The 11,989-nt window shown below is 45.6% G+C and overlaps 1 protein-coding gene across 1 annotated transcript; it reads left to right on the forward strand.

Annotated features, from left to right (window-relative positions):
• Nucleotides 1-484: 484 nt before the first annotated feature.
• On the forward strand, nucleotides 485-9,041 carry LOC149852384 (zinc finger protein RFP-like). Its single transcript, XM_090028662.1, has 7 exons — nucleotides 485-919; nucleotides 1,746-1,841; nucleotides 2,516-2,746; nucleotides 3,046-3,068; nucleotides 3,731-3,846; nucleotides 5,290-5,349; nucleotides 6,796-9,041. Exons 1-7 carry the CDS (start codon nucleotides 503-505, stop codon nucleotides 7,305-7,307), a joined length of 1,455 nt encoding a protein of 484 aa, XP_089884788.1. The 5' UTR covers nucleotides 485-502; the 3' UTR covers nucleotides 7,308-9,041.
• The last annotated feature ends 2,948 nt before the right edge of the window (nucleotides 9,042-11,989 follow it).

An 11,989-nucleotide genomic window follows, 5' to 3' on the forward strand; every position in this document is an offset into this window, starting at 1 on the left:
TGGTAGACATCATGCCCTCAGAAGGGGCTACCACACCTGCAAGTTTCATCTGAAGCAGGCCAGAAATGGTAAAATTATAGGCTGTTTCAAGTTTCCATATTATAGCCTATGGGTGAAATGTCGAAACAGCGAAACTGTTTTGACGAAACAAAACGGAACAGCAGTTTCAAATCTAAAAAAACGAAATGCTGTTCCATTGAAACGTCACAATGCTGTTGCACACAGCCCTAGAACACATCCATGCTACCTGTGCTCCTTTAAGCATTTCATCTCAAAGTGGACCCTGATTCCCATGTGACCTCTGCCTTAGTGTAAGGAGCTGAGAGCAAAGAGCCCTCCCCGACACAAGTAACTTTACCCCTGGGATCACCCAAGCTCAGCAAACAACCTGATTCTGACAAAAACAAATACAGGAAAGGAAACACCCTGCCACTGCAGCAGGCGGGGCATAGTTCTCAGCTCAAGAGAGACACTTGTTCTTCTGTATTGCTCAGAGGGAACCATGGCGGCGGAGGAGCCTCTGGGGAGCCTCGATCATGAAGCAACTTGCCCTATTTGCCTTGAATATTTCACAGAGCCAGTCACTCTAACCTGTGGGCACAACTTCTGCCAAAGCTGCGTTACCCAGTACTGGGAGAAGTCAGGGCCAAACTGCGCCTGCCCTCAGTGCCGACAAGCGGTGAGGCAGAGATCCCTCCGACCAAACTGGCAGCTGGCCAACGTGGTAGAAATAGTCAAACAGCTGAGGGCACAGGCAGCCACAGGAACAACAGGACAGAAGGTATGTGAGCAACACCAAGAGGATCTGAAACTCTTCTGTAAAGAGGATCAAACACTTATCTGTGTGGTTTGCCGTCTGTCCCGTGCCCACCGAACACACACCATAGTTCCTGTAGAAGAGGCTGTACAAGAGTACCAGGTAAGGGGCTGCTGTCCAGGCTAATGGGGATGAGCTCTTGATTCTACTTGCAGATTAGTTCCATCACGAGGTTTCTGCCACAGCTACTGACATACCCACATCCTCTGGCTTTATACAGCCTTCACCATCCTCCACTGAGTGTTAAAATATATAGATATACATATATATAGTTATATTGATATATAATAATTTTTTGATGGAAAAGACACCTTACACTTCTACACCTCAACACACACCATAGTTCCTGTAGAAGAGGCTGTGCAAGAGTACCAGGGAAGGGGCTGCTGTCCAGGCTAATGGGGATGAGCTCTTGATTTTACTTGCAGATTAATTCCATCATGAGGTTTCTGCCACAACTACTGACATACCCACATCTTCTGGCTCTATACAGCCCTCACCATCCTCCACTGAGTGTTAAAATATATAGATATAGATATCTGTATCTATATTGATATATAATATTTTTTGGTGGAAAAGACACCTTATACTTCTACACCTCAACATACACCATAGTTCCTATAGAAGAGGCTGTGCAAGAGTACCAGGGAAGGGGCTGCTGTCCAGGCTAATGGGGATGAGCTCTTGATTTTACTTGCAGATTAATTCCATCATGAGGTTTCTGCCACAACTACTGACATACCCACATCTTCTGGCTCTATACAGCCCTCACCATCCTCCACTGAGTGTTAAAATATATAGATATAGATATCTGTATCTATATTGATATATAATATTTTTTGGTGGAAAAGACACCCTACACTTCCACACCTCAAAGCAGCCCTCCTTCTCCCATTCTTTCACCCACAAATGATTTCTGTTTATTCAGGGGAGATTTCAGGCCCATTTGAGGATTTTGAGGGAAAAAAAGGAAAAGTTCCTGAGATATAAACTGACTGAAGAGAAGAGAATCCAGGAATATCTGGTAGGTATCCATTGTTCTTACCCTGCATGGGTATAGGGTTGAGGTTTCTCTTTGCTAGTAGATTCCTGTGCTTGTGATTAATGTTGGTTATCAACTGTTGCTCTGTAATCAAGGATTACTCTGTGGGGTCAGAAAAGTCTATGTATACACACCCATCCTTAGAGAAGAGCAGCATCAAAACTGCATCTCATGCCAAATCTATGTCATTTGAATCAATGATTTAGATTCTAGCCATTGGGACACTGGTAAAGATTCTCCTGAGGAAAAATGAATGTAACTCATGTAGGGATGTCATGTCCTGCCTTGTTTGATCATTTGGTTCCTTTTCTACCCCTGCATTGTTCTTCATGTGGTGCTGAACTGTGCTTCTTCCTGCGTATTTCTAGAGGTTGCTAATTACAAAGTATCGTCACCATGGCAGGGCTGGCACCATCCCTCTCAGAGGTATTGGAGCCCAGTGAAATGCATTTATGTGCTATCACATAGCTCAAGAAATGGCAGGGAGACTTCTCTCAAAAGGGCTTTATTGCTGCTGCTAACAATGATGGCTGACAACTTCCTGTAGATGTTATCATGGCAGCCCTCAGGAAGGGAGTTAACTCTTACTACTACATTTTAGATGTCCCTCAGTCTCCAGCTCTGACCTGTTCCCTGGCATTTTCCCACTCCCACAGAAACAAACTGAAGTGGAGAAGGAGAAGTTTATGTCTGAATTTCAGCAATTGCGCCTGTTCCTGAATGTACAAGAGCAACTCCTACTGATCTGGCTAGGAAAGTTGGTGGAGGAGCTGGAGAAGATAAAGAAAGAGAATGTCACCAAGCTATCTAAGGATATTAATCATATTGATGAGCTGATCCATGAACTAGAGGGAAAGTACCAGCAGCCAGCAAATGAATTTCTGCAGGTGAGACTGTGAGAGAGACCTCACAGCCCTGCACGGGGAAGGGAGGGCTCCTGACTCCTGGGCTGTGGAGTCCAGCAGTCAGAGACCACAGTATACAACTCTCTCATGGGAATTTTCCTTCACTGTTGAAGAGTCAGGTTCATAGATGTTAGAGCTGGACTAATCCCCTTATCTTAGCTAGTCCATGGGCCTAGGGTGAAGTAAAACCTGTTGTTTCTGTATTTGAAATATGACATCCCTTGGAGATCCCCTTGGTATGGCATGTGGAACTGAGTCTGTTATCTTTCTTTCCCCTCTAGGATATCAGGAGCAGCTTGAGCAGGTATGTTGCTCCATCTCATTTACCTTCATACTGTCCAGCCATGAAGGGTAGGTTAGACCCATGTGGTTCCTGGGATCAAAAGGAAAAATGTATTGGACAGGTTTTATTCAGGATAAAAATCTCTCTGCTAAATTTAATCTTGAGTATCTCACCTTTTACACAGAATTATGAAGAATGACTATGAATATTGCATTGTCTAGAAAAGTCACATCCCAGCAGGCTGGTGGGCTAATTTCAGAGATACAATTGGAGTGTTTTACTCTCAGATTATTTGGTTACAGTCAAGAATGATTCAAGAGTCTTTTTTACTTGAGGACTGCTTGGTGACCTATGCAGAGCAGCCTGATAAAAGTCAGTGCCGTGGTCCACAACATCAGAAATATGTAAGGATGCCAGCATAAGGGCATAGAAGCCAAGGAGTGACTTGGCTATAAAGACTAAGCTCCTTTTTGATCCTTGGAGCTGGTGTCTTTATATCAAGGTGGAAGAATTATCCATGTGATACCTTATGGTAAGGCTGTGCTGTTACTGCCTGTTCTGAACCTAATTTGGGACTGGTATAAGATTTCAACATCCAGGCTCATCTGACCAACAGTTGTCACTAGCAAGGAACTGGAATGAGTTACTCAGTGAAGTGTAAGAACCTGAAGTTTTGTCTCCAGGTACAAGAAAGAGATGTTCCAGCTTCCAGTGGAGACTTATCCTGATCTAGAAAAGAGACTCACTAATTTCTCCAAGAAAAATGCTTTCCTAATGGGGACTCTGAAGAAGTTCAAAGGTATTGAGAAGGGATCTATCTGTGAAGAGAAAGGTGGGGGCAGTGTCTGTGACTGGGGAGGAGATGAGCTTGCTAGTTTGTAATTAGATTGCATGTCTATTTAATAAAAAGCAGATGCATTGAGAAGATGCAACAGAGGCACAGACATTAGAGTGTCTCACCTTGTTTCACCATGTGACCTTGTGAAAGTAATTAACCCAAATGGCTTAAGTGGGGAGAGGGTGGCCAGGGCTCAGTTTATCTACCACACCTACAGAACCATATGTATTGGATACATGAAGGTTCAATATGGAGCTTACTCAGAGTTCTTGATAGCCACATTCCAGCTGTTAGTTTAACAGTGACAAAGATGGCACTTAAAAAAGTGAGCCACACTTGAAGAGCAGTGACAGCAGTTACCACATCAAAAGCTTGACTCAAAATAAATACTCAAAAGGATCAATCCCATCTTAACAATCAGATTGATTGAGGGCTCAGTTGCTTTCCCAAACTGGTTTAGTCTTTTTTTTAACCCAAAGTCTTTGTTTTACACACAATATCCCAAATGTGGCAAGAGCTAATTATTCCCATGTTCCAAAGCTGATTTGAACACCAGTGAAGCCACCTCTTCATTTAAGGCTGTAGTCACCAAACCCTCTGGGCCTGGAATCCTATTTCGAGGGTTGTGGCCCCACTTCTACTACAATCTGGATTTCTCCAGTTGAATTTAGAATGGGACTTTTGGCTGCACCTGTACGCGCCAAAGCCACACTTGGGGTCACAACCTCTGGGTTGGGAATCTCTTGTCTAAACTGTCACAAGTCAAGACTAAATGAAAATAAGTAAAAGGCTATAGTTCACCATTATACAATTTGCTTAAATACATACATTCCAGAACAATAAGGCACTGAGAGCACTTTGGGATGCCTAAATGACATGCAATAAAAACACAATTAGGATACCCCTCTGTTGATCAACCTAAGGGAAACTAATCTAGGAAACATCCAACACTGAAAATAGAGAATTATACAGCTCATGCTCTTTAGTGAAGAGCTGTAAAAATTCCTATCCTCTGTGGACTGGCATGACAGGCAACTTCTAACACTCACTGGGCATGTCTACATGTGTATTAATGCACTTTACTTAATACACATTAAATCTAATACCTCTTTTGTGAGGTACTAGGAAAATATGCATTAACCTGTCTTAATGCACATTAACTAAAGAACACATTTTTAAAATGATGCTTTAATGTGCATTAAAATAGACTAATGCGCATTAGAGCACACATGTAGACATGCCCACGGTGGGTTTCAAATCATGTTTGATTAAAGATACGGTTATCTCTCTGGCTTTGTTTCCTCATCACGAGTCCCATGGTGTGATATGAGTCAGTGGTCAAGACATCATTTTAAATGTGACAGTAAGAAAGTTCCTCTTTTTTCCCCTTTTAATTTCTTCTAGACACTATGTCATTTGAACTGAAGGGAGAAATGGGGAAACCACAGGCATTGTATACAAAGGGTGAGTGTTTACACACAGATTATAAATTGGGAAATGGAAAGTACATGTCTTGCTTTAAGCTATTGTTAAAGTTACAACACAAACCAATGTAACCAGCTCTTTACTGGGCAAACATGCTTGAGGTGCACCAGCTTCTGTAGTCAAAATTACACAAGTGATGAGTTTTGCATCGCATCCATTTACCTCTGACACCCAGTCCAGGTGATAAGGTGTCCGTTTGCATATGAATCAACAGCTCATGACCCTCAGCACTAGTCTGAAGGCAAGTTCATGTGCAGACCTTTAGAACTGCAGTGAATTACCTTAACTGCACTGTTGTAGCACCAGCACTGTTATGTACACTCCTTAAATTGTAACCCCCTCCCACTATTTAAATAATAAACAACTCCAAAAAACCAATGTAATAAGTCCTACAAACAGTGCTAATATATCTAACTCACACATTCACTTATGTACATAAACAGTCTCATTCCCTATCACAGCTTCAGAGAGACACTGACCCCCAGCTTCAGAGAGACACTGAAATGCCTCCCTATTGTTTTATTCAGAGGAAAGACTGAAGAACTCTCTCCCCTCAGGTCTACTAGAGCCTTCTCTCCTGGGTGAGGGGCCTTCCCCCCTAGCTTTGTGCCTTCTCTTTGGGCGGTGGTGGGATTTGTTCTCCTGTTAGGGCTGTTGCTGTTTCCTCTCCTTCCAGTGCTGATACCTCATTTTTGTTATGGCCTGATGAAGAGGCAGCTGCTACACTCTGGTATTAAGTGATTCTTCCTTTAACACCTTGTCCTTCTCTTTGGCCTATGGCAGGAAGGATTTGGGGAATGGCTTCCTTTGGGAGTACAGGCTTGTAGTTGTACTTTCATTCCCCTCTCCACTAAAACCTTCCGGGGTCTTTCTTGGTGCTCATGTACCTAAGAGTGGAATGGCCGTAGCAAGAGAACAGAGAGCCACAGCTTTTACAGCTCAACAAACAGCTATATAATTGGCTGCCATTTCATAAGCCAGGGGTTGGCAACCTCTAGCTGTGGGCTGTATCTGGCCCATGGAGAGACTGGATCCAGCTCACAGGGTCAAAGGGCCTCAGTGGTGCTAAGCAGTGGGGGTTTTGCCCATGCTGAGCTGTAGTTGGGTGGTGGGGGGCTTCCCACTGGTGGCTGGGGCTTTGTCCATGCCACAGCTGGTTGGTGGAGGGTTTCACCTTTGCTGTGACTGGGCAAAGTGGCAGCAGCAACTAGGTCCTAGCACTGCCCTGCATCAGGCCCAAGTGAGGTCATTGCAACCTACTGCTGCAAGAAAGTTGGCATAGGCTGCAGAAATGCAAGGACACCTCTGCTCGAGCTCTGATGTTGTAGAGAGAGGCAGCTTCCTGGAGTCCAAAAAGAGTGGGGAATAGCTCCAGTTTCCTCCAGAACTTCCCCTAACAATCCTATTCTCTCTCCATCTCTTCAGCAATTTTAACTCTGGATCAAGACACAGCTCATCCCAACCTTGTTTTGTCTCTGGATCGGAAAAGTGTGAAGTGGGAAGACACAGTGCAGAGACTCCCCAACAATCCTAAGAGATTTGATTATAGGCCTTGTGTGCTGGGCTCTGAGAGATTTACTTCAGGGAGACATTACTGGGAGGTAGAGGTTGGGGAGGGGAAAGACTGGGCCGTGGGGGTGGCCAGAGAGTCTGTGAGGAGGAAAGGACAGATTACCCCTAATCCTGAAGCAGGAGTCTGGGCTGTGGAGTATGACTGGGATCACTTCCATGCTCTCACCTTCCCTGAGGTGACCCCACTGCCTCTCAGACAAGTCCCCAGGAAGATCAGTGTCTTTCTGGACTATGAAGGAGGGTGTGTGACATTTTATCATGCTGGTAGTGCAAGCCCAATCTTTATCTTCCCACCAGTCTCTTTCAATGGGGAGGGAATCTATCCTTGGTTCTGGGCTGGTTCCCAACTCAGCCTGACTTTCTAAGACATTATGAGTTTGGGACAGGGAACAGCCTACTGGAAATGAAAGCATAAACTGCCCTCACCTTGAATGTCTCAGATGCTTTGTTTTTGGATAAAATCCTCCATCCGCAGGTCCCCCCAGTGTTTCACTTCCACACCAAAGACATTGGTGGTCTTTCATGTAGCACACCACCTACGTCCTTCCACCATCTCCTGCCCAAGCCTCTGGTTGCAGGACTTCTTGTTGCCGGTGGCCAACAATGAGCATGGGGCAAGGCAGCCTGTGCTCTCCTCCCACTGGGATATGAGCTGGTTTCTCCTGCATGGTTTATAGGCATGGGCATACTGCTGACCCCATTCTTGATGACACCTGCCCCTCTTGTGGTGAGAGGGAGACCCCAGTGCCCGTCTCCCCGGACCATACTTGACTACAGCCTCCATATCGGTTCCTTCAGAGCCTCCTGCTTAGGCTCTGGGTTCTCTTTTCTCAGCAGTATCTCACCTGCTTGTTTCTCATGCATGTCCTCATAGAGGTGTGAGACCCCTATTTGCTCACCTGTTCCCAGCTCAGTGCAAGTTGGCCACCTACAACTCCAGTGAAAAAAGGCTGGATGGTGGTGGGAAGGGGAGTAGCTTTGTGAACACGAAATGGAGTTCCCTTGGGCAGGCAGGCAGGTCTGCTGGTACTTTAGAAGGCCTTTGAGGAGCTCTGGACACTGCTGGTGTGATCATATATATGCTTACCCCTGTGTTGGGTTTTTTTTATTTACCTCCTAGTGTCACTTGGACCCCTGGCTTTGTGACACTCCCCCATAGCCTAAAGGGCTCTAGGGAGGGGGAGTGGGGGGAGAGTAACAGGAATTCCCAGTAGGTGCACTATCTTAGGAAGTCTCTGTGCTGTCAGAACCAGAGAGAGCAGGGTGTTTTAGAGGTAGACAAGCCAATCCCATTGTAGCAGGTGCCACCTAGCCAACATGCCTCTGCACTCTACAGCTATGGGGACTCCAGTAGAGCCAGCTGTGAGAATCCTCCATCTGTAGATTGAGCATCTGCCTCAGTCTAGAGTAGCCCTGGAGTGGGTGGCTCCCTGCCAAGTGCCTTTTGGCACGCTTTAGAGAGAGGAGCCCTGTGTGTGTTTGAGGATGTTTGGGTTACAGCTCTAGCAAGCTCTAGCAAGATGCTGGCTCTTGCAAGCTCTAGTTTGGGTTGCAGCTCTAGCAAGATCTGAGCTCTAGCAAGCACTGCTGCTGGGTCAGCTGCTGGGCTGTTTGGAGGTTGTGCAATTGAAGCCCATGGGAAGCAATTTCTATGGTGCTGGAAAGCTCTCAAATTCCACTGAGATTCACTTGGGCTCCTTTGAGGATACTAGTTATACTGCACTACAGAGCACCAGGCAACATTCCTCTGTACATTAGTAGAAACCTGAATAAACTTCTGAACATAGAGAACGTTAAGTCTTTTGTCTGAACATGAATCTCTTTTTCTCTCTCTCTCCTGCATCAAGCTTGTCTGAGCTGCGTTCCATCCAATGGGCTTCCCATGGGTGCCATATCCCCTGTTCAGTGCACACCTCTCTTTTTTGGCTCCGCCCAGATTGTGGGACAGACTCTTATGTGCACTGAAGCCCTGTCATCCAGGTCTGGCTGTGAAACTGGGTTTTAGCAGAGGCATGAATTACACTAACACCTGCTTTACTAATCCCATATGCTGCCGAGAATTGAAAATCATTTGGAGCCTACTTGATGAGGAGGCAATAAAAAACCACTAGACAAAGAGAAACTCTGAGGTCACATTGGCCATTAGGGCTGTGCAAAACAGCACCGATCCGTTTTGACTTGCATTTCAACATTTCACCAGAACAGCATTTCATTTCAAATTTCATTTCAATTTGAAACTGCTGCTCCGTTCTGTTTTGTCAAAACAGTTTTGCTGTTTTGATGCTGTATTGATGTATCATCCATAGGCTATAATGCGGAAGCTCAAAACAGCCTATAACTTTGTCATTTCTGTCCTGCTTCTGATGAAACTTTCAGGTGTGGTAGCCCCTTCTGAGGGCATGAAGCCTGCCAAGCTTCAAGGAGATAGGTGCAGAGGTTTCAGGGAAACTGCACCTCAAACTCTTGAAAGCAAAAAACTCATGTCACATGTATGTGTTAAGCCACAACAAGGTCAAAACTGGAGGCGTGCTAGCCCCTACTGAGGTAATGAAGTCTGCCAGGTTTCAAGGAGATCGGTGCAGGGGTTTGGGGGGAACTGCACCTCAAGCTGCAGACAAGCAAAACTCATGACATGGGTGACACTGTGTGTGTTAAGGCACAGCGGGGTGACAGCTGCAGGGATGGTAGCCCCTGCTGAGGCCACGAAGCCTGCCAGCTGTCAAGGAGATGGGTGCAAGGCTTCTGGGTTCTGGGGCCCTGCACCTCTAGCTGCTGACAGGCAAAACTCGAGTCATGGGCGCTTGTGGGGCTGTGTCTGTTTTGGGGCACGGGGTGAACATGGCAGGCCTGCTAGGCCCTGCTGCGGTCATGAAGGCTGCCAGCTAGTAATGAGATTGGTGCAGGGGAGTCTGGGTTCTGGGGCCCTGCATCTCTAGCTGCTGACAGGCAAAACTCGTGATGTGGGTGGGTGACACTGTGTGTGTTTTAAGGTACACTGTCACTTAACTGACACCAAGGCAGAAATCTGGGCAGTTCAAACAATCCTGCTTTCTATGCAGTTTTTTTCATCCCTCCCCCAGAGCACTGGGATTGGAAGAGACCTCAGGGAAGGATAACAGTCACTGGCCAGCTACACAGTCAATAATGAGAGCACTCCTTCCTCTCACCCCTTTTTCCCCTGCTTTCCCTTCCCTCTCCTTACTTTAGTTTCTGTTTCCCTGCAGGCAAGTCCAGCTTGAGCCTCGAAATGTTTTGAAATTTTTGAAACATTTTGACTTGCCTCGTTTAATTTTGAGACTGTTTTGAAGTTCCCTGTTTTGTTTAGATTTTGCTGTTTTGAGCTTGAAATGAGACAAAACAGCGTTGAAACGAAACTGCCAGTGAAATTTTGCACTGTCCTATTGGCCACGCTCCTACCCTGAGAAACATGGTTGAAACTCTCCTGTGCCACTGTATAGTACCTGGCACTTATCAACAGAGCTTTGCTCTCCAGCAGTTGGACTGCTACTCCACCAGACAGTCTGGAGGGCTGTGTTAATTGCCTGCTTGTCTGGGTTTGGACTAAGATAAGAATTTTTAGCTCTGCAGAACCCTCATCCTCTCAGTCCCTGATCGCCTTGGTGCCATCTGCAGATTGACCCCAAACTGCCCAGAACCTCATTTCAGGATTCATTGGAGGCCTCCTTGGCAAACATCTTGTCCAGCTTCTTGTAGGATGTGGCAGGGATTTGGGGAATTACCAGCCATCCTGTTTGTATCCCTCTATGCTCATGTAACACTGCCAGTGCCCCCTTGCTATGGCAGAGCTCTGAGCTGTGTCCCAGGAATGGTCCTTTACCCACATTTGCTCTGCTGGAAGCTTAGAAATCTCAGTGGTCCCATGAAGCAGGAGGTACTTTTCTTTCCACTAGGCAATATACTTCAGGACACTACAGATGACCGTGTAGAAGGACTCAATATGGCAGCTATTATGGACTCTGGTTTCAGTCCTGCAGCCTTAAACCTAGGGCCTTGTTCTGACCAACACAGCAGGTACCCCAAACTTGCCACCCTGGCTGCAGCTCCAAAGGGCTGGACAGGGCACACCTAAGACCTCCATCAATGCCTGAGATGCCACTTTGTCCCTGTGAACTGAGTGGCTGGTTGATAACACCTGAGCAGCCACTGCCCCTGTTATGACTAGGGTGAGGAATAGGCCATGTCTGGAAAACAGCATTCCTTCTGCTTCTGAACTGTGCTCTGGCAACTCTGCATAGATCCCAATTCCTTGGTTCCTGGACTTTGTTTCTCTCCTGTTCCTTTGGTTGGACTTTGGTTACCAACTCCAATCCTGGCTTTGATACTGTGGCCTCTTACAGGTAACCCTGACCTTTGGTTTCCTGACTTTGACCCTTGGATATTTAAAGTCCCCACAAAGTGTAATGGCAAAGGGGTGCACTTGGCTGCATGCAAGCATTTAATCATAGAAGTAACATCTGCTTGAGATGACCCAGGAGCAGTAGAAGTGCGCAAGCAATTAGATAGGCCAACGCAAGTGTGGAACAATGTGCCACCAGTCCTCTAAGTAAACACATCAATTAATATAACAGTAGTTATATAATAATACTGGTAAGTAATAAGGAAAAGAGAAGGGACGTCTTCCAGAAGATTAATTTTTAACAAAAAAGAAGAGAACAAAGACAGTTACTGGGTACAGAGCCAAGAAAAGAAAAAAAAATTGTTTTGTGAGCTGACACAGTTAAAAAAGGCTCATATTGTTTATCAGAGAAAGAGAAAAAAATACAGATTCACAGAATCCTTGCCCATACCCATACAGCAATTTAAAAAATGATGTGATCTAGCTTCTCAGGGCTGGGAATATTTTGTTCCTTTTCCTGATCCAACTTCAAAGATTTCTAGATCAAGGGATAAACAAGCAAGAAAATAATCATGTTATTGTACATATTTGAAAAGGTTCATCCTTTTCAGGCCAAGCAAGAGAAGCCCCTACCTGATAGAGCAATCTTTGAGCACTGTCACTTCAATATCATCAACGTTAGCAATAGGC

This window comes from Crocodylus siamensis, chromosome 15 (genome assembly GCF_052110815.1).
Source record: "Crocodylus siamensis isolate JL-2025a chromosome 15, ASM5211081v1, whole genome shotgun sequence".
Taxonomy (NCBI): Eukaryota; Metazoa; Chordata; order Crocodylia; family Crocodylidae; genus Crocodylus; species Crocodylus siamensis.